We start from the raw sequence: 22005 nt of genomic DNA, 5'->3' as shown, positions 1-22005 counted from the left end.
AAAAAAGGCACTATGCCTTTGCCAATAATCGAAACCCTTACGGGGACAGATGCAGTCCATCCCCAGCAAAGCCATTTGTTCTGCCAATCATATCCTCCCAACCTGACAAATATTGGACCCTCTTTGAAGGACACCAGATACTAAGCCAATTATTATTAAAGTCAATTATTTTTTGCTCACGTCATAGCATCATCCTTGGAGAAGGTGGAAAGCTGTTCAGTGCTACGTGCGTACCTACCCTGGACACATTGTCTGACATCAACATCAAGTCTCTCATCATATACTCCAGAGAGTCACACCTTAAGTCACTGACACCAGCATAAACTACAGCAGTCATACTGGGACCTGTTGTTCGAAATGTAACAGCATGCAAAATCCGACAGCTCTTGGCACCACACAAGCAACTAACTGTCACTCTTTCCTTGCTCAGCCTGGTGAAAGGTACATCTGCATGCCTTACAATCAAGTCACTTATAACAAGAATGTTTGGTTGGGTTGATGCCTGCTTTACAGGCTCAACATCTGTGTCTTGGGATTTCATGTGCTATGTGAGAAGGTAGGCTTAACTTGCTGAGTGTGCTTTCTGCCTGTCTTGTGTTATGGAGGTCTTTAAGGTTTAGGTAAGTTAATCCTTAGAACTTCAACAAATGATGGATAATGTGTATTGTGAAGGCCTTGGAGAAGTATAATGTGAGGTACACTATATACGCTTTTGGTGTCCGAGTTTACTGTCCGTCAGATTTTTGACTCCGAGGATATTATATATGTATATCTCTAACTATATTATGCTGTTTGGCTAACAGATGATTTACAAACTGCATGAGACAATTCTTACACTGCCCTTCTTAACCAGGTTGGCTAGTGAAGTTGTGGGGACATGCGGGTCCATTAATACAACAGGAATGACTCTGGGGGCAGAAGTAACTATAACAGCTTGGAGTTTGTTTTTTAAGATAATGTTTGGGTGGACTTGCTACTAAGTTTAAAACAAAACTAGCCTCAAAACTTTCTTCTGCCACCAGCAAGAACCAGTAACAATTATAGTACAAAACGCAATGCTTGCACTGATTTTAGTATTAAGTTAGTATCTGTACACTCAATATAAAGAAATTTTATCAAAAGGTATTTTAGCCTGGTGAGTAGTTTAAAGGCGCAAAAAACACTTTTCTTTTTTAAACAAAAAAGTGCTTGCATGCAACGTTATGCATGCAAATACTTTTTTGTATGAAAAGTGCACTTTGCAACCTTTAAAATAATATAAGGTTTAAAGGATTTCATCAAAATGCAGAAGACAAAACATATGGAGACGTGTTTACGGCATACATATTCTTGGGTGGGAAGAAGGCTCTTACATCACTTTGGGTTTCACCTCTAATTAAGCTGGATTAGCATACATAAGTAATTTGTAAATTAGTTATGTAATTGTTAAACTGTCATCTGAGAATTACTCAAGACAAAGTTAAGTGTGGCAGCATCGCAATTCTGCCATACAGTGGGGTGCCTGCTTAATTCTGAGGACTGTAACGGCATCCAAAGAATTGCAATCTTGTAACAACCGAATTGCACTAGTATCTCCAAGTACTCCGACTGCGGTTAGGTACAGTGATCTCAGGGTTAGTATATATAAGGTTAGCAGAGATATAGGTACAGAAAGTCCACTCCTACAGAAATGTCTTAATCACCTATTTGTGAATTTTGTAAACTGCTCTTTTCTTGCTGGAACTGAAATTTATGCTATACAGTATCAAGGGTCATAGTGCAGGCTGTTCTGGTTCTGATATGGAGCTGATGCTGAAGAATATAGCTCTGATTTTCAAACAGATAACCTAGAAATGACTAGCAACCTGAGCACTGGAGAATCTGGCCGAGTTGGGTGAACATGAGCAGCCAGTGAAATCCACCCATAATAGGTGCAAAGAGGAAGCTCAATCTACCACACTGCTGACTTTCATACTGGTGTTCAAAATTACAGCGAGTAGCACAAAGGGCCATGAATATATACATTCAACATGCAGAATATTTATGCTGAAGATGGGATGTGTGTGTACACGTGCACAGCACATGTCATCATTCATTAGTAATGTGGCACACAATGATGAGGCTACTGTGGGGGTAGGGATTAGGGCTACATACATAACCCTGGTGTCCAAATGCATGATGACCTCCTACAACTAAATGTCATGCTAAGAAGAATGAATGGGACACATTTTTCATGGGAGGTTTGAGGGTTGACAGCTGGATGTACAAATGAATACAAACAAATCCAGTGTGGGGGCATTCAAATAAGCATTTTCAAGGACAGCTGCATCTACTCAAGGTTGCCCAGGTTAATGCAACAGGAATGTGAATGCTCACATTTGGCAATAATGACAGCACTTCGGTCACTTTTTAATGTCATTAAAAAGGTATCATTCTGATAAAATAAAAAAAAAAAACTGCCATGATAAAAACAGATGGTTCATTACAGGTGAATAGGTCGCAAGTACTAAAAAACACTACCTCGAAACCAGGGTACTGGAGCTCTTTGTAGTTTGTCTAAGCTGCTACTCATGCTTGAACTCAAACATGAGTTGGGAGCAAGCAGCTGTGGCGAGAGAGTGCCCAAGCTCGAATATGAGTTGGTGCAAGAAGTTGTAGGGAGGGAATGGGAGTTTTAGGGTTAGGGAGTAATCAGGGAATCTAGGTTTAGGGATGGGGGTCAGAGTTTTAGGAATGAGGAGTGACCAGGGACTTTAGGCTTAGGGAGGGGGACTGGATGTTTAGGGTAAGGGACTGAGGAATCAGACTGGGAACTATGTAAGAGTGTTAAGTTTAGGTTCTGGTAGGACTATGTAGTTTAAAGAATCAGGTGTTGTCGGGGCTATGCAGAAAAGGGAGATCAGACTAGTGAGAGTCAGAGTACATGTTTTTTCAAGCAAGTGGCAGCAAGCAGCTATACCACAAGCTACTAGCATATGAGCTTGATTAAATATTCTTGCATATGATTAAAGATAAAACAAATTATTTGGAAATTAGTACTTACGTCGTTATTACTACAGCATGAGCCTCAGTACTCATAGAAAGAAGTACAAAATATTAATTCCTGTCATTCAGAAGTTCAGATAAATTAATTTCTGGTACATTCCTCTTCATAAAAATCCGCAATGTGCAAGCAAAGAGAACACACATTACTTTCACCAAAGAGAGGAAATGTAAAACAGTGTGTGGTTACAGTACCAAGGGGTTTCAAAAAGCTACAAAATGTTGAGAAATCCATATCCTATGCATGGAAGAAGCTGCAGTCAAATAAACAAATAATACATATATAAAATAAAACAAGCAAACTAAAAATTCACAGGTAGGACTGCAACCACTAGAGCTACACATCTCCACAATCCAGAATTATTAAGAATATCCATGTTTTTCTTTCCAAATTCTGAGCCCTCAAAAAATGAATGATAATGTAACTATACCCACAACTTCCTACTTTGTGTTCATAGTCTCATACTGCTGCTCTCAGATCCACCTCACCTTCATATAGGTTCATAGGTAATTACTAGGCTAATGACCACAAGAGCCATTTTAAGCCTAGCCATGCATCCAAAATCTCTGACAAGTTCTGGTACCCTTGATAAGTGTAAGCAGGGTCTTGGGAGATGAAACATTTACAAGCAGGGGCCTGGGAGATGAACCGCTTGTGTGTCCATTAGAGACATAGGTGCCAAACCAGGGATGAATTTCCTGTTCCCCATCTAACTGTCCAAGCTGTACTTAATTGGGTTAGGGTGGAACTCTGCTTGACATGGATGGGGTGCCTGATGTACATCTTTCTCCAAATGCGGATTTAAACATTAAAAACAATGCTCTGGAACACCATAAATACCCTCAAAGGAAAATGTAGTCATTCACTGGAAATCCACTGATGCTAATACCATGAAATCCATAGCAAGAAACTGCTAACAGTTTTAAAAAATGCTTGTATTCTATCAAGAGCTATCTTAAACAAACCAAAAAAAAAGCATTCATAACAATATAACACCAGAACAGGTGTCCACAAACATGTACAGAGATATTTTCATCCTGAAAGCAAACAAACAGTATGGCTCATCATCCATTGACAATCTTCCCCTATACCACACACACACACACACACACACACACACGTGTGTATATATAATCATGAATATGAAATAAACCAGTGTCCACAAAAGTATAAAATTATACTTTTGTGGACACTGGATTATTCCTTCTTGTGGTAATCATGAATATCTTAGTCAACACACAAAGAAAAAATCAACCACAACTTCCCAAACATTCATTTCACAGACAAAAAAATACCCAAACACTGGTAGATTGAAAAGAAAAAAATATTTTCTGATCTATAAACCTTAAAGGAAAACTCCACCCTAGAACTAAAAAAACTGTTTTTTTTTTCACTGTACCTTTGCTTCCTGACTTATTTTAAAACCTCAAAATCACTTTAAGTGCTTTATTTGTAATTGTAGCCTGTTTTACACAACATGGCTACCAATGGGGCTTGATGTATCAATGAGATCTTGTACTCGCTCAACCCTTTCTCTTTCCCGTAATACTTTGTAGGACTCATGCCATAAGGAAGTAACTTTGAATTCCCATGACATTGACATATAATGGGGTTTTGTAGGGTCACTGTTATTTTCTTTACCTTCTGTAAAAGAACTGCTTCTAATCACCCTCATTCATGTTTGTCTTAGACCTTGTTTTACACTATACATAAAAGTTATCCATCTACAGACAGAAAAGTAACTAAATTGCAGGCCTTTGTTCAGGGTTTTCTTTTGTAGTCAGAGGAATTGATTCTGCAAGCATCTCTCAGTGCAGTGACAGTTTTAACACCTCTGCAGTAGTGTGGGGGAAGGGGACTCTCAATTCCTCTTGAACTGCAAAAGAAAACACTGAACAAAGACCTGCTACTTTTCTGGCTGTAGCTAGTAGATAACTTCTAAGCATAGTGTAAAGCAAGGTCTAAGCCAAACAAACACAGTTTTTATCTTTTTTAATTTAGTCTTCTTTCATGTTCAATGTTGTAGAACATCGATCATCTTATCTTCAATTATGTCTGCTTCGATGTTATGCAACTTCAAGCATTTGAAGCAGATCCATTATATTATATATTACACGTATATCATATATAGACATATATGTATACATATATACACACACACATTATCTATACAAATACATACATATACACACATATGCAAAATTACAACTAATTTTACGTACACTCAGTAAAGGAAACAAGACAGTGTTAAGCAATACATATAAAAAGAATTAAAAATTATGCTGAAAATTAAATGTTTCTGAAATACTTGGAGACTTTGATTTTGGGATTGTCTTGCATTTCAAATGTTATGGCATATCTTCCATCATCTATGCATCAATGCAAAATGTTTGCTAAAAAATACTGGATGACTGTCTTTCTAAGAATTCATTATGACCAACATAACTTCACTTTAAAGCTGCAATGTAGAAGCAAATATCCTCACTATTCTGGTATAAAATTAACACATTTAGATCATCAAATCAAAAATTCCTGCACACCCCTAAAATGCTCACCAAAAGTGGGCAATACTCTAGTTCTTCCAATATAATAGGAGTAAGCTTCCATTAATAATCAGTGCAGAGAAAGCTCAAATTCCCAATTATATTGTCTGGGTGCAAAGGAATGTTTGAACTACATCCTATCACCTTAGAATGCTTGTGATCTATTCATCCATTCTCAGCCCCTTTCCCCATTTTGCACATGAGGTTGGGGTGTCACTTCCACAGTGACAATACTCTCAAGCCATAGTTTACACTGCTGGGTGGCTAGCCCTGTCACTGTGGTCCATTTGCAACACTCACTTACCCACACACACTCACCTCTGGCCAATTGATAGTGTCCAATCCACCTACTGCATGTCTTTGGAATGTGGAAGAAAACCAGAGTACCCATAGGAAACCCACTTGACCATGGGGTGGGCATGCAGACTCCACAGAGAAGGCACCCCAGGAGAGTATCAAATAGGACCACCTTTTGCTGTTAGGCGACATATTTTATCTACAATCCAACTTTTGCATGCTATTTGCTTCCTTTTTTTACCCTTTTCATCTGTTAATCACACTGCATGGTTTATTCTTGTGCCATTGGTATACTATTTAAACAACTTTTGGCTTATTGACTCTAAATTTTACTGAAATAATTCTCTACACTTAAGTAAGCCACTTATACAAAGAACAAGTCTTTCAGAATCAGGAGAAGCTCACAAGAAAGTAAGTCACTTGCACTGAGAGCAAGTATTTTGGAATCTGGCCCAAGGTGCATTTTCTCTAGAGATCGATCCCTATACCTTCATATACTCATTTTCTCCCCGTGTGTCATTTCTATTACACTCAGCTTATTCAGTGAAAATGCTGGGGGCTGAATTTGTCTTCCTTGCTCTTGCATCATTTTGTCTAGTTCACTGTAAAGTCTTTTGCCAAGAAAACTTTTAGTTATGTACTCACCATAACTTCAGATGTTTGGGATCCATCTCGCCTACATTCTGACTGATGGGCTCGGAGCCGATCCCTCGGCTCCGACTCAGCATGCTTATGCTATAGAGCGAGGCCTCTTATTGGCTGAGCTATCTTTATCCCAGGATGCACCACCGCTAATCCCCCAGATCTTGTTTGTCCGCATTCATGCACACATGCATAACCTGATTATATAACATTGTTAGATGTTTCAAGATGAAACAGGATTCGGACCTTCTGATATCCTCTGATCTCCAAGGAAGGGGGAAGAAGGGTGGGTTATTAGGAATGTAGGCGAGATGGATCCCAAACATCTGAAGTTATGGTGAGTACATAACTAAAAGATGTTATGTGATCCTATCTCGCCTACATTCTGACTGATGGGACAGCGTCCCTAGCACCTAAATCCCAGGTGGCTCATTGGAAAACACTCCTGAGCACTGTGGAACCAAATGAAGCTCGTCCTCTAGATGCCACATCTAATTTGTAGTGAGAAATGAAAGTATGCGGGGAAGACCATGTAGCCGCAGCACAAATGTCACTAATAGCAAGCTTAGAATGAAATGCTACCGAAGTAGCCATAGCCCTTGTAGAATGAGCCTTGACAGCGGTGGAAAGCTCCTCGTTAGAAAAAACATAAGCTTGAGTAATACAGTCCCTGATCCATTTGGCAATAGTGACCTTTGTGACTGCGTTGCCCAATTTGTTTTCTGCAAAGGACACAAACAACTGATCTGTATTCCTTGATTGTTTGGTCCTATCCAAATAAAAACGTAACTGCCTATGGACATCTAGTGTGTGGAAAATAAATTCCGCTTTATTGGAGTATTTTGGGAAAAACACTGGGAGCTCTAATGACTGTTGTAAGCATAAAGTAGAGCAGACTTTAGGAACAAAAGAAGGATTTGGTCTGAGGGAAACTCTGTCTGGATGAAAAACCAAGTATGGAGGTTTTACTGACAAAGCTTGAAGTTCTGAAACCCTTCTGGCTGAAGTAATTGCCACTAGGAAAGCTGTCTTCCATGATAGAAACTTTAAATCACAGGTAGCTGCCGGTTCAAAGGGGGAAGAAGTCAAGGCACGTAATACTATATCGAGATCCCATGGAGGTGCAGGGTGAGAAACTGGAGGTCTTAATAGAGCAGCACCTTTCAAGAAGGTCTTACACAACCTGTTGCTCATTAAAGGTGGGTCTATGGATTCATGAAAGTTAGAAATTGCTGCCAATTGTACTTTGATAGTAGAAACAGAAGAGCCTTGGTTGAAAAGAGAGGTTAGGAACTTGAGTACTTCTGCTACGGGAGTTGAAATGGGGTCCAGGCCCCGGAGTTGAGCCCATATAGCAAATCTTTTCCATTTGCTAGAATAAAGTTTCTTCGTAGTCGACTTTGTAGTCGACTTGTGGGCTGAAGACAATATGCGCACTACCTCTGGGTCTAGTGCATGTCTCCTGACTATGGTTGGAAGAGGAGGAACCAGGCCGTCAATCTTAATGTGTGTAGGGACTGGTGTAGTAGTCCCGACTGATGAGTCAGTAGGTCTGGGATCTGGTCCAGGAACCATGGACCTTCCAGAGCATGTTTCCGAAGATAGGGAAACCAGACTTGACGAGGCCAGTAAGGAGCAATTAAGATCATTTTGCTCCCTAAGAGAGAAGCCTTCTGAATTACCTTGGGTAGGAGAGGAACTGGAGGGAAGGCATAAAGCAGGCCGGTGGGCCAAGGATGGACTAAAGCGTCCATAGGGCTCTTCCCCGGAGCCGGGGTTAGGGAGAAAAAATCCTTGCACTTCGCATTCAGAGGAGTCGCGAAGAGGTCGCAACAAGGAACTCCCCATTCGCTGAAAATCTGTCTTCTAATAGTTATGTTCAGAGACCACTCGTGAGGAGAGAGAATGGTCCTGCTCAACCTGTCGGCTACGACATTGGATTTGCCCGGTATGTGAGTAGCCACTAGGAAGCGATTGGTTGAGATAGCCCATTCCCAGACCCTCATCGCTTCTCTGCAAAGAGGATAGGATCTGGTCCCTCCCTGCTTGTTCAGGTACCAGACAACTGACATGTTGTCCGTGTGAACAGCAATTACGCCCTGAGGGAGGTAACAGTGAAGGGCTTGAAGGGATAGGAGTACTGCTCTCATCTCTAGGATGTTGATGTGAAGAAAGGTATCTTCCGGATGCCATTTGCCCTGGACTGACCTGCCCAGGGAATGCCCCCCCCCCACCCCGTCTGGGAGGCATCTGTGGTCAAAGTGGCCGCCGGAGGAGGAAGAACAAAGGGTCGTCCCTTATCCAAATTGGAAGACACTAGCCACCAGCGAAGGTCTCGTCTGCAAGATTCTGTGATCCATATTAGATGATTGAGAGGGAGTTCCTGAAAGGACCATTGAGTTGAGAGAAGCCACTGGAGGATTCTCATGTGTAACCTTGCCAAGGGAACTAGCAGAACTGTGGCAGACATCGATCCCAATAGTTGCATGACCATTCTGGCTGGGGCTTTGGATTTGGGGAGTAAGGCTCGAACCTGATTTTGTATGATCTGAATTCTGTCTGCAGGTAGATAGACCCGCATCTGGTTTGAATCTATCTCTGCCCCTATGAATCTTATTCTTTGAGATGGCCGTAACACAGACTTTGGCCAATTGAAGGAGATTCTGAGGGAATTGCCCAGTGATGTTGTGGCTTGCAGGCTCCGTAGAAGTAGATGCTTGGAGGTGGCAGTTAGAAGCCAGTCGTCTAGGTACGGAAACACCTGGAATCCTAGACTTCTCAAGTGAGCAGTCACTACTGCCAAGCATTTGGTGAACACCCTGGGGGCTGTGGTGAGACCAAAGGGCAGCGCACGGAACTGAAAATGACTGCTTCCTAGGCTGAAGCGCAAGTGTCTCCTGGACGTTTGATGTATTTTGATATGGTAATACGCATCCTTGAGGTCTATGGAGCACATCCAAACACCTTTCTCCAACAACGGGAGAATGGTTTGTAAAGTGACCATTCGGAACTTGGACTTTTTGACTGAACGGTTTAGGTTGCTTAGGTCCAAAATGGGCCTCAAGTCCCCGGTCTTTTTTGGCACTAAAAAGAATCTTGAGTGAGTCCCTAATCCGATCTGGTCTGCGGGGACCGGTTGGATGGCTCCTTTTTGCAGCAGTTTTGAAACCTCTATAGCTGCGGTATCCCGTTGACTGGGTGGCGGGTCCGGGATTCTTTTGGACTGAGGGGGGGGAACAACAGAATGGGATGGAGTAACCTCCGGTGATAATTCGAAGCACCCATCGGTCCTGAGTGATGCCTTCCCAGGCCTTTAGGTGCTTCAAAAAATGACCCCCGACTGGGGCAATCCCTCAGGGACTATGGAAAGTTGAAGAGCCACGAAAGGACACACGGTCTCCAGTATTGCGGGGGGCCTCTGCCGCCTCTGGGACGGCGTCTTCCTAATGAATTTCCCCCTCCTCTGCCTCTGGAGGGGGAACCTTCCTGCTGAGAGGGGTAAGACTTCTGCGATCTCCGGAACCACATCTTCCCTCCTCTTTTAGCCTTGGGATAAGGCCAAAAGGGAGTGGAAAACCGTGCCCCTCAGAGTCTTACCCTCCTGTTCACAGCGGGTAAGTGTGTCTTTCACCTTGGGCCCAAACAGGGAGGACCCATCAAAGGCGTCGGTAATGAAGACTTGAAGGCCTCCAGCGAAATGACACAGGCGGAGCCAGGCTTGTCTCCGTAGAGCAATGCCTGTACCGCCGCTCTACTCGCCTTCCGGCCGCACGAGATGAGCCTCATGGACGAGTTCGAAATGGATGACATTGTAGCCAGCTGAGATCCAACCGTCTGGGCCAGCTCCTCAGGCAGGTTACCTAAGAGGGTATCGGACAGCTCCTTAATCAGATCCCTCTGGAATCTCGTAAAGTGCGTTAGGTAGTTCAGAGACCTCAAGGTAAAGGCCGCTGAACTGAGGGTGCGCTTGCCGTACCGATCCATGCTCCTAGACTCCTTATTAGGAGGATGGACGGACGTAGAAGCCTCTGCTACATCCTGCTGCATAGCAGATGCCACCACCATAGCATCCACAGCCACACCTTTCGTGAGGAACTCTCTATCTGGGGGTGCTGAAAGAAATTTGTTTGGACGAGCAGGCACCGGTTCCACAGAGTCCGGGTGTTCCCACGCCCTTCGACAGATCAAATCCAAGAGCTCATCGAAGGGCGGAGACACCCAGGAGGCAGAGGGCTGAGCCCCGAAGGCCTTCAGGAACACCGACTCATCAGCAGAGGGAGGTTTGGACTGCCAGCCGCCTCGTTGTTTTAGGGCTTCTAGGATGTCTGCAAAGGAGACATCATCCGAGGACGACTTGGGGGACCCCTCTGCATCATCGAGATCGGTGTCGGATGTCAAAGACTCGTCAGGGGAGTCAACGTGCTTCCTCTTGCACGTTTTCTTCCTGGGAAGTTCTTCCGAAGAGGCTTCAGAAGGAACTCCAGGAAGAGGAGAAACCCCAGCGGGGGTAACCTGAGGCCCAGGGGCTCCGCTGTCTGCTGACAGGGGGACTGCCAACGACCCAGTCTCCAAATGTAGGGAAGGAGCTGGGGAAACTGTGGAGGTAGCCAATGAAGATTTGGCTAGAGCACTCCTCATAGCCCTGAAGGCGGGACCACCAGAATCCTGGGAAGGTCCCCCCTCCGTGGCCACGACAGTGGACGGTACTCCCGCCGCCGACGCACCAAGAGGGAGACTTGGGACCGAAGGTATCAATCCCGAAGCCTCCCCCCCAGGGCCGAAGGAAGAAGTCCATGCACTGAATTCAGACTCAGGAGCTGGAGTTGGAGCAAGGGTCGTGCCTGACCCTAACACCTCCACTGGTTCCACCAACACCTGCTCCAACGGTGCCGAAGCTGTTGGAGGAGGAAGTACTGTAAGGGAGTGGACCATCGGCTCCGAAGCCAAATGGGTTGGAGCCGAAACCATCTTTTGGAACACCGGAGACTGGAAAAGTCGAAGGAGTACCCTGTCGATGTCCGAATCAGACATCCTGGAAGATACCGATCGGGCCCGAACCGACTTCTCCATCGGCTCCGAAGGGCTCGGGGACCGGCTCCGAAAGGAATCCACAATTATCGGCTCCGAGGAAATCTTCAAGGAAATTTCCCTCGGCGCCGATAAAGACTTCGGCTCCGAGGGGGAAGTGTCTGAGCCGATGACCCTTATCGGCTCCAATATCAGTGGAGCCGATGAGGGTGACCCGCCTCTCGATGCTCCAGACCTCGGCTCCGAAACCAGAGGGGCCGAGGTAGGAGGCATCGAGGCAGACCGTTCCGACCTCGGCTCCGAAGTCCGTGGAGCCGATGGAGAAGTCTGCTTACCTTTTTTAGCCGTCGGTTCCGACTGACTGGTCAGAGCCGGCGCTTTCCTCTTCTTAGAAGGAGACGGAGAGGAAGATAAGGCCTCCTCGAAAGAAGGCTTGATTAATCCTTTGAGGATTAATTTGTTTTTCCTCTCCTGGAGGACTCGAGAGGAAAACGCATGGCACACACTGCAGGATTCCTGGAGATGTTTGGCGCCAAGACAATAGACGCACGAGGAGTGGTCGTCCGTTATAGACATTTTAAACCCACACCTCGTGCACTTCTTAAAACCGGATGGTTTATGTTCCTTAGACATAGTTGTAAAAACAGAAACAACAGTAAACTTTAAACAGCTTTAGGACACAGGTACAATAAGTATGTCCGTACACAAAATATATAAACTAAAACAAGAAACTTTTTTTTTTTTTTTTACACAGCAAAGAAAGGGGACGAAAGCAAGGAGGGTCAAGACCCTCTAACTCAAACGGGTACTTGACCCACACACAACCACTAAAGTAGTTAGAACAGGGGAAGGCCCCTCTAACTGAAACGGAACCTTCTCTGACAGGAAAATTAAAGCAAAATTCAATAAAACACCAAGAGACACACTCGTACACAAAAAATAGCCGTTAAAACAGCTTTTGGGTTGAAAAAGAGAGAATTACTGACAGGAAAAAGATACTATTAATATAGTACTTAGCCCAGCCAATGTTGAGACCACGTCCAAGCTCTGTAAGCGGCAAACGAGATCTAGGGGATTAGCGGTGGTGCATCCTGGGATAAAGATAGCTCAGCCAATAAGAGGCCTCGCTCTATAGCATAAGCGTGCCGAGTCGGAGCCGAGGGATCGGCTCCGAGCCCATCAGTCAGAATGTAGGCGAGATAGGATCACATAACATCACATATCAACCGAGGTCATAAAGCTACTAAGGCTCAAAATTCACATTTCTTTGACTTGGTCTGATCATATACACTGCTTTCTTTCCCCTCCCTGAGATGTAAATCTAGCAAGCATTTTGAGGTTTTAAGGTGAATAAACCTGATAATCACTGAAAGCAATTTTGCTAATTAGCTGAGCTTTGTAAGCCATGGAATATAACACTGCCTAACTCAAGAAAGGACAACAGAACATAAAACTCACACATATCACTTTTTAAAAAAGGCAGCATTATCTCAGCTTCTTTATCCTTTTGCAAGAACTTTTCCAGACATTTAACACATATAAAACAAGTATGTAAAGCGCCACTGCAAAAAGTCACTGACATTTTTTCTGAGGATTCTCAAACTTCAGAGAATTTCACACCAGTTCCATTCTAAGCTTGCAGACTTAACAGTATGGCTCACTATGTCCATTCCATGTGATGGAAACTGTGATTTAACAAAGCAGACTATGGCATTATAATTTTATTAGCCATGGGCAAGAAGCGGCATTCTAGGGAAAGTAAGATTGTATCAGCATGTCTAGTACCACACTGACATTTAGGGTTAGAAGAAAAAAAACATTCAGAGTAATTAGTTATCGTGCTGCTGGCAGGTTTGGATTGTATACAGCTTCATGTTGCTGCCTGTATGCATTCTTTTTAAACAAGACACTACAGCTCCTATGCCCATATTACAATAACTATTCCCATCATGTCATCAAAAATGACCACACATACCTATCAACCTCTCAGCACAATAATTCCAGACAAAGTAAAGATGTTTCTTGCTAAAAAAAAAACAGTAAAAAATAATTAGGGAATAAAGGCACAAACCAGGGACAAATTAAGCAATAACCCAAGGCTGGGTGTAGGTAATGCTGGATTTACCCACGGTTGGTCTGGTTTGGTCACGAGGGCGAAGCCTGAGTGACCAAACAAAGCCAACCATAGGTAAATCCAGCACTGCCCACACCCAGCCGTGGATTATTGCTATTATACAATACATTATTTAAGAAAAAATATACTTACTTTTCTTAAATAATGTCATTGTATAATGCCTCTGTGCTGCCCTTCTGCAGTTTTCAAGTATCCTGGGACATTTCTGATGTATTACACATGCATAAGGGACTTGTGTTCCCATGCTAATGCAGTACATCAGTGCTGTGTAGAGATATCAATGAAAAAAGGAAGATCTCTGTTGCTTTTTTTTAAAGATATCTCGCTATGTTATACAAGTTCTTCAACTCGTATAACATAGCGAGATATCTTTAAAAAAAAGCAAGGGAGATCTTCCTTTCTCTGTTACTACCTCTGCAGAGCAAAAAAAAAAAATAAATAAATCAGGAGATATACTAACAGAAAAAGTCCGGACGACCGGGCCTTTTCCAGTTAGTATATTCTTGTATTTACAACAGGCACGCTGGTTGGGATGGACAAACAGCGTGGTCGTTTTTGAATATTAATGGAAACTGGCCATTAATATTCAAAAATGAGCATGCTGATTGGCCAGCCCAACTAGCGTGCCCACTGTAAATCCGAGAAAATACTAACAGAAAAAGTCTGGGCTGGCTATTAATATTCAAAAATGAACACTGTGATTGGCTAGCCCAACCAGCGTGCCCGTTGTAAATCCGAGAATGTAGTAACGAAAAAAGGTCCGGTTGCCCAGACTTTTTCTGTTAGTATAGCTCCTGATTTTGTTTTACTTTCTTTTTGCTTTGCAGAGGTAGCAACAGAGAAAGGAAGATCTCCATTGCTTTTTTTTTTTAAAAAAGCAACGGAGATCTTCCTTTCTCCATTGCCACCTATGCACATCACTGATGTACTGCATAAGCATGGGAACACAAGTCCCTTACACATGCGCAGTACATCAGAAATGTCCTGGGATACTGGAAAACTGCAGATGGGCAGCATGGAGACATTATACAGTTTCATTATTTAAGAAAAGTAAGTTTTTTTTCCCCTTAAATAATGTCATTGTATACAATATATAAAACTTAAGAGGAACTGGCTAAAATTGGAGGCAAAATGTGGATATTCTACAAAATTCTGGACAGCTGAGAGTACGCTACCAACGTGTTTTTGGAATGCCCCAGTAAGGAAAGTTTATAGTAAAGTCATATTTTGCTCCATTTGCCCTAAACCACAAATTTTCGCCTCCTTTCTCCTTGTCGGGGTTATACCTCTTGACTGTACAGAGTTTCGCTGAATGTTCAGATTTTACGTCATGTTTTGGACTGTTCCTCATAAATATGTGTTTTCAGAAATCACTGGGATGATCTAAGTTGTAAAGTAAGTAAATTACGGCATGCATTTGAGTTTCAGACTTTATATACCTCAGAAATGCATGCTAACACAAATCCAGTTATATCAACTTTTTTAGTTTATAAGAGCAATATTTAAAATATTTTCCTATTTTTGAGCCTCTTTGTCTAGACTCCTTGTGTTAAGAAGTTGAGAGGTATGGTCGGGAACAAGCGACTTAATCGGAACTGGATAGTTTAAAAATACAAAATAAAAATGGACAACTATTCCACCTAATAGAAGGAGTACTAAACGGGAACATTTAATAACAAACTTCAGCGGCGTGTATCCAATATACTATCATGCTTTTCGCTATGTACACAAACTAAGGTTGCCACCTTTTCAAATGGCCAAAGTGGGACATTTTCAGGACAAACATCAGATTTTACAGGCCGACACGTAAACACAGTCAGTACAAAACATTTTTGCCTATATAAAAGCTTATTCTTGTATCATTTTAGTTGATTATTCTGTTTCTTATAACATTTAGGTATTTTAGATACAGGATAACTGTTTTATGCAACTATTACATAAAATATAGGAACTAATTCTGTCCTAAAATCGCAGGACATTTGCCATTTTTTTATTTTTTTGTCAGGACACAACTGCCCAAAGAGGGACTGTCCCTCGCAAATTGGGAGAGGTGGTAACCCAGTACACAAACACATCGAAAAGCTAATGCTCTCAGAAATGTATCTTTCAACATTCTTTGCTAGTACAGTTAAATTGTACGCTGTTTGCTTAAATACGCATAAGGGTAGGATACGTTCCAAATAGTACGTTGCCTCTTCCATTTCTGTGCTGGCTGTAAGTGGTCCCACGGAGACCTAAAGCGTACGGCTAACGTATCAGTTTAGCAGATTACCAATATCCAGTTATCCGAACGAAAAGAAGAAATACAAAAATGCGCCCTTCAGAATTACTTGCGAGCGTTTAACAACTTGGATAAGCAAACAATCTAGATCTCAAACTGCTTAATAAACAAAACTTCCCATTTACGTTCCCATGGATACGGCGTTGTCACGTGGAAAGTAATCAAACTGCTTAATAAACAAAACTTCCCATTTACGTTCCCATGGATACGGCGTTGTCACGTGGAAAGTAACCCCCCCCCCCCCAGTCGTAGAGGTGGAGCCCGTTTATGGTTTGTCTCTTGTAAATGTTTAAGAGAATGATACACATGCAAAGCAAGTGAACGTTTTGCATACTAACATACGTTGTCAGTCATAATTCAGATTCAACGGCGGCAGCATTTTCCATAAGTTTTCTCCCTGTCTTGACACTGCAAGGAAAACATATTAAACGCAAATGAGAAAATTTGCGCTCGAGTCTAAGCCTAATTACTACTCCGCTAAACATTTAGTTTCCTCTCTTGTGTAACGTCTTAACAGTACTTGAACAATTTAAATTAGTATTAGCAGTACTTACATTGCATTTCATTAGAATTTAATATTAGTCACTTCTCTTTATTTAAAATGCATAACTCTTAACTGGCCAGGTTTTTGCCCTTTATTTTTGAACTGTCCCTCCCTCATAACATTTGTAGTTTTCAGGTACATCATCACTGATGATGTCACTTAATCTGAAGTAAATAAATAATGACATACTTTTGAGTTTCAGACTTAATATCTTTCAGAAAATGCATGCTAACACAAATCCCTTTACTGTAGCAGCTTTCTAAGCTTATAAGAGCAATATTTAAACTCTGGCCCTATTTTTGGGCATTTGTCCCGTTATAATTGTAGGCTTTGCCCAGATTTCTTGCACTTAGAGGTCAAGCGGTATATGATAATATTGAATACAAGTGTCATTGATACCATAATGGAGGGTGAGGTGAGGTGCAGGACTTCCAGCAGAATCAACTATCAGACTCTGATTTTTCCCCTATCCCTCCTAACATTTTTTGATTTTCTGGTAAATCATTGAGTTTATTGGGTTACAGTCATAGCCGGCTTTAGGCACCAGCAAACCCTGCGGTCGCTGGGGGTCCCCCAACCACAGCAAGTTATTTTTTCTCAATATTTTGCACTGTCTGTGAAACCAACAAAAGCTACTATAGCACTCTTGTATACTTAATAAGCCAGGTGGTTAATAACTCTTATTTATATCTCCTTTGAAATTCAAAGATGACTCTACTGATACTAACAGTGTTTTATCAAGTAACAGGCTTCACAATTTCATTAAATATTTTACCACTGACATACTGCCCCGGACTTAGGTAAACCCAGCTGGTGGACATTCTCTCCACTAAAATTAACAACATAGCCAGCTTTAAGTAACTGCAATACCTGTGGTGGCATGGAGGCGCTTTAAACATCCTTGACTGTGTGAAGGCCTGCAAAAGCTGCTGCTGGTTGGGGAAAACAAGGAGAAAAAAATGTATTAATTTTCTGATTAGCTCTTTAACCTGGGCAGGACTGTAATATGACCCTGTTAGGGTCATATTACAAAGTCATATGACCCTGTTAGGGTAATTTTACAGGCTTTTGAGGGGAGAGCTATGCCTGACGTACAGGGCATTGTCAGACCCCACTCTGATGGACCTCCTGCATGTCCACAAAACAAACAGCACCAGAATTAATGGACACAGGCAACCTGTACGTGGTTCATCTCCCAGGCCCCTGGTAACACTTATCAAAGGTATCAGAACTTCTCAGTGATTTGGGATGTATGGCTAGGCTTAAAAAGGCCTTTGTGGTCATTAGCTAGTAAACACCTGTGAACCTATGCTGATAATGAGTATAAGCAAGGTAAGCACTAGAGAGATCAACAGCCCAGAGTGACTGATCTCAGAGCAAACTTGGGATTATAAGAAGAGCTGCTCTTCAGGAATGGTTTTCTTTTATGGGAAATGTATAAATGCTGGCAGAACTAGATAGTATAACTCTCAACTTTTTTGCTTAAGAATTCTATGCAGAGCCAAAAATAATAGCAGAATAAAGGCTCAAAATCCGAAACATGTTTTAAATATTTCTCTTATTCACTTAGGTTAGTAGAATGACAACTTTTGCATCAACATACATTTTTGGACAATAGGAAGTATAAAACTCTGATGTCTGCATTTCTTCACTGTCTGTCACTGAATAATTTGCAAGCAAATCAAACTTTTTATGAAAGACAGGGCATAATTGCAAGCAAAATCAGTGAAGGTCTGTGAAATCAGAGAAAGTGGCAGGTATGTATTACTCCTCAATGAGGTAAATAAAAGTGACTTACTCCTGCTGCTGTTTGATGACTGCTAAACAGCAGTCACTGATCTGGTGTGGCAGTGCCAGTGTTGCACAATGTATTTCTATTTGCTGAAATAAGTACAAAGCTAGTATTACTATAGTTCATGCATGCTCGCACGTGTGTGTGTGTGTGTGTGTGTAAAAATCAAAGACTTTTATCTGTGCACACACCCAATAATGCCAGACAGTGAGGACTGACGAGGCATGGCATATGTGTCAGTAGACACTTGAAATACATGACTGTGGCAATTTGAACCTCTGTGTTCATCCCAATCTAACACCAGATGGGTACATAGGCAGTAACTGTCTTTTTTGGGGGGTTAGGGGATAGGCAGTATTCCCAGATAGGACCTGCGTATCCTCACAACAACTGGCTTCTTAGTCTATTGTAAACTACTATTTTGTCAGCTTTGAACATTAAGGTTTGGGCACAATTTATGTCTTCTCTGAAAAAAATAAGACCAAAATTCTTTTCTTACCCATGATTTTTGTTTAGGCCACCATTGGATTAAAAGGTTAGGAAAATGCTCTAAAATGCATCCCAGTGCATCTATAACCCTATCGCTTCTTGGACCCTGGCTAATTTGAGTTGCTTCCTAAATGTTTATTACTGTGCTGCCATGGTCAGGGAAAGTGTCTCGAAAGGATGCAAAGAAAACTACAGCTACATAATTTCTGTTTAAGCCAGCACTGGATGAAAAGTTTGTATAAAAAGAAAAAAAAAATAACTTTAAAATACACTTCAGAGCATATTGAAAGCTATGATTTCTTGAAAAACTGAAAGCTAAGGCAAAATGTGCAAAATGGAAGAAAAAAGGAATGTGCATATTCTTGGGATCCTAAGATGGGGGAAGCAGAGGGGAGGACTGCAGGGTGTGTGTGTGTGTGTGTGTGTGTGTGTGTGTGTGTGTGTGTGTGTGTGTGTGTGTGTGTGTGTGTTGGGGGGGGGTGGGGGCTGACATAGTAGGCCTAGGGCACCATTTGACCTTAGTCCAGACATGGACATAGAGATGTTGTAATATATCATTGTTGCAACTAAATGCCAGTAACTGGAAACGTTCCGCTGAGATGGGCCAACATAGTATGTTATACAGATCTGTTGTAATGTAACAGCATTGTATCTACAGGTCACTCTGTATGTACTACTCCTAAATGTTTGCAGCCTGAACTAAAAGGATATGTAGGAGTAGTGACAGGGTAATACTTAGACTGAACGTGCCTAGGGGGCCCCCAAAATGCTAACACCGGCCCTGGTTACAGTCACTCAATAATGCCAGACATTAAAAGAGAGAGAAAGACAGAGAGAGTGTCAAGGGATTGCAGGCACAGCAGTACTGCAGCGTGGAAAATATCATGGAAAGGTGGGGGGAGGGTCTTTATAGGCAGAAAGTTGGTTAAGAAGAGGAAGTAGAGGGGGTTCATGTAAAGGTGGATGGGTTGGTAGAGGGAACAGTTTAAAATGCCAGAGGTAGCCAGTTAAGATCTGCTCTCCAATAGAACAGAGTAGAACATTCACCCTTTTACCCTTCCTGGTAAAAGCAGAAGAGGTGTAAATAGCATAATGTTAGAATTGGCAGGCACTGACTGATCTGTAAGAGTAGTTATGTGCTTGCTGACCTATAAAAGTTATCGTAGTATGTGGTTGGAAATAATTTCCTGTTTTTTCCCACTGGGTTTTTCAGATTTTTGCCTTCCTCAGCAAGTGAGGTAGATGTCACAGACATGAAAGCAGAAGGGCAGACTTGTAAGGCTAAATTGCAAAGGAATTTGCTTGGCCTGGAGAGGGGTGCAAGCTCAGACAGCTTGGCCCTTCTCTGCGTAGGCTGCCTCATGGTGTAGGAGGCAGGCTGGGGGACACAGCTTGTGGGTCCCACAAGTGACAGATCCCTTTCAGCCACTGGTATCTGGCTGAATGGTGACAAAGGAATACTGGCATTTGATATTGGTTGAGTATTTAAAAGTGATAGCTATATTATTTTATGGCTTGATTGATTTTACTTTCTTCCAAGTTCTGCCCTTTGCCCACATCTAAATATTCTTGGTTGGCATTTGTTTGGTCTGATTGGAATTGACTTCTGATGTAGTACAGATCTGGTGCATAATTCAATCTGATTGGCATAATTAATACATGGCTGTGGCCATTTCCTCCAAGCAAGTGTGTAGTGAGATTTGTTAAACTATGTGCATGGTTATTTTCATCCAAAGGCAATAGAGTTTCATACTTAAGTTGTTATTGTTCAAATTCAGAAAATGCTTGTTGGTACAAAACCTGTACGGCTAACCTTTTAACCAAATAAGAGTAATATTTTAAAAATGCCCCTGATTGTGCTTATGTCACCACATTATTTTTTACTTTGTCTGGAATTCTTGAGCAAAGAAGTAGACAGGTGTGACCTGTCTGGTAACATTTAGAAACAGCATTAAATATAGTTTGCAGATATTAATTTGTTGGGATAATACATATCAGGCAAGCATCAGGTATATATGCTGGATATATTACATTCACAGTGCTTAGACAGGCACAATTCAGTGATCTCTTTAACATTAAATGAACAAACAACCTGTTGCTATCAGCTCCCTTCTTGTAGATGGATAAAGTCCTGACTATGACCTACAAGACTCATTTTATTGCAGCTTGAACACCTCCCAAAATTCCTTCTATGATGCCCATATTATCTTTTTGGGTGATCACAGGGCATCCAGAAACTATTCTGTCAGATAAGGGTCAAGACAGGCCTTTTCCCCTTTATTTTTATGTTTCAGAATATTGTTTACACTCCTGCAGTTTTACTTATTTATGATTGTACTTGTGGAAGTCAATCACAAATAAGACAATGCCTTGCCATGAAGCAGGGTGTCTGTTAGGTTTTTCTTGGAGGTTTTAATAGGCTCCTTTATGGGAGTCAAAAGACTTCAAACTAGGAATGACAGCTGTTTACAAACAGGTGCACATCATGAGACCATTAGTTTTAATGCACATGCAAGACAGTATTCCTCTGAGTAGACAGTTCCGCTCATGGTCCAGTTTTTCATTTCCAGGGAGACAGGTTCGAAAAGCTGGCCACAAAGGGAACATTCAGGTCCATATATAATAACAGAGCCTCTGTGGTGTTATAATAAAATCTGGCATCTAATATATGTGGCTTTACATCCGAGGATGATGAGGGTCCTCTACACCGCTTACATTTTATGGCTGATTATTGCAGGTAAAAACAAAGGCTAGTTAGTGCAGTGACCAGAGCCATTGGCCCAGCTGTGATGATTTATTCTTAGTTTAAAGGAAGAAATATGAAAAGGAATTGTGTGGTACATAGTTCAGTGATCAGTTAGTAGTGGAATGTCAGAATGTGGCAGCGCATTGGCTATGCAAGTTTGGTACAAAATATTTAACAAGGTTGGGCACAGTGGTAGGTTACAGTTCCCCCTATAGACCATATGGTATTCATGTACTTGGGAGGAAATATGGAAATCACTGTTATTCTGCATGTGAAGTATTGTTATTAATAACTTCCAGAAAATCAGAATGTGTACAATGAAGTAAGCACAATAATCCTCCTTAAGTTTCAGAAGTTAGTGTCTGTTTAGCCATAGCTACCATAATTTGATAGCATGGTTGGCTTCTTGGTATGCCAGATTGGTCTGGCTAATGGCAGCATGCTACTGTAAAAGTTGGAAGGAGTAGTGGCACTAAAAAGGGTATTA

The 22005-nt window shown here is 42.0% G+C and overlaps 1 protein-coding gene across 2 annotated transcripts in view; it reads right to left on the bottom strand.

The window, feature by feature from the left end:
* Positions 1–16095, bottom strand: part of SPAG16 (sperm associated antigen 16) — a 971574-nt gene extending 955479 nt beyond the window's left edge. The window contains exon 1 of one of the 2 annotated variants that reach the window (XM_044075715.1): positions 15840–16095. In XM_044075715.1, the coding sequence (XP_043931650.1) occupies positions 15840–15867 (28 nt within the window). In that variant the 5' untranslated portion in view covers positions 15868–16095. The remainder of the gene's footprint in view (positions 1–15839) is intronic. The other variant, XM_044075714.1, reaches the window with a different exon arrangement.
* Between the last annotated feature and the right edge of the window lie 5910 nt (positions 16096–22005).

The sequence above is a fragment of the Protopterus annectens genome, chromosome 6.part1, assembly GCF_019279795.1.
Source record: "Protopterus annectens isolate FY-2018-M chromosome 6.part1, PAN1.0, whole genome shotgun sequence".
Classification (NCBI taxonomy): domain Eukaryota; kingdom Metazoa; phylum Chordata; order Ceratodontiformes; family Protopteridae; genus Protopterus; species Protopterus annectens.
This window is presented reverse-complemented; position numbering and strand designations above follow the sequence as displayed.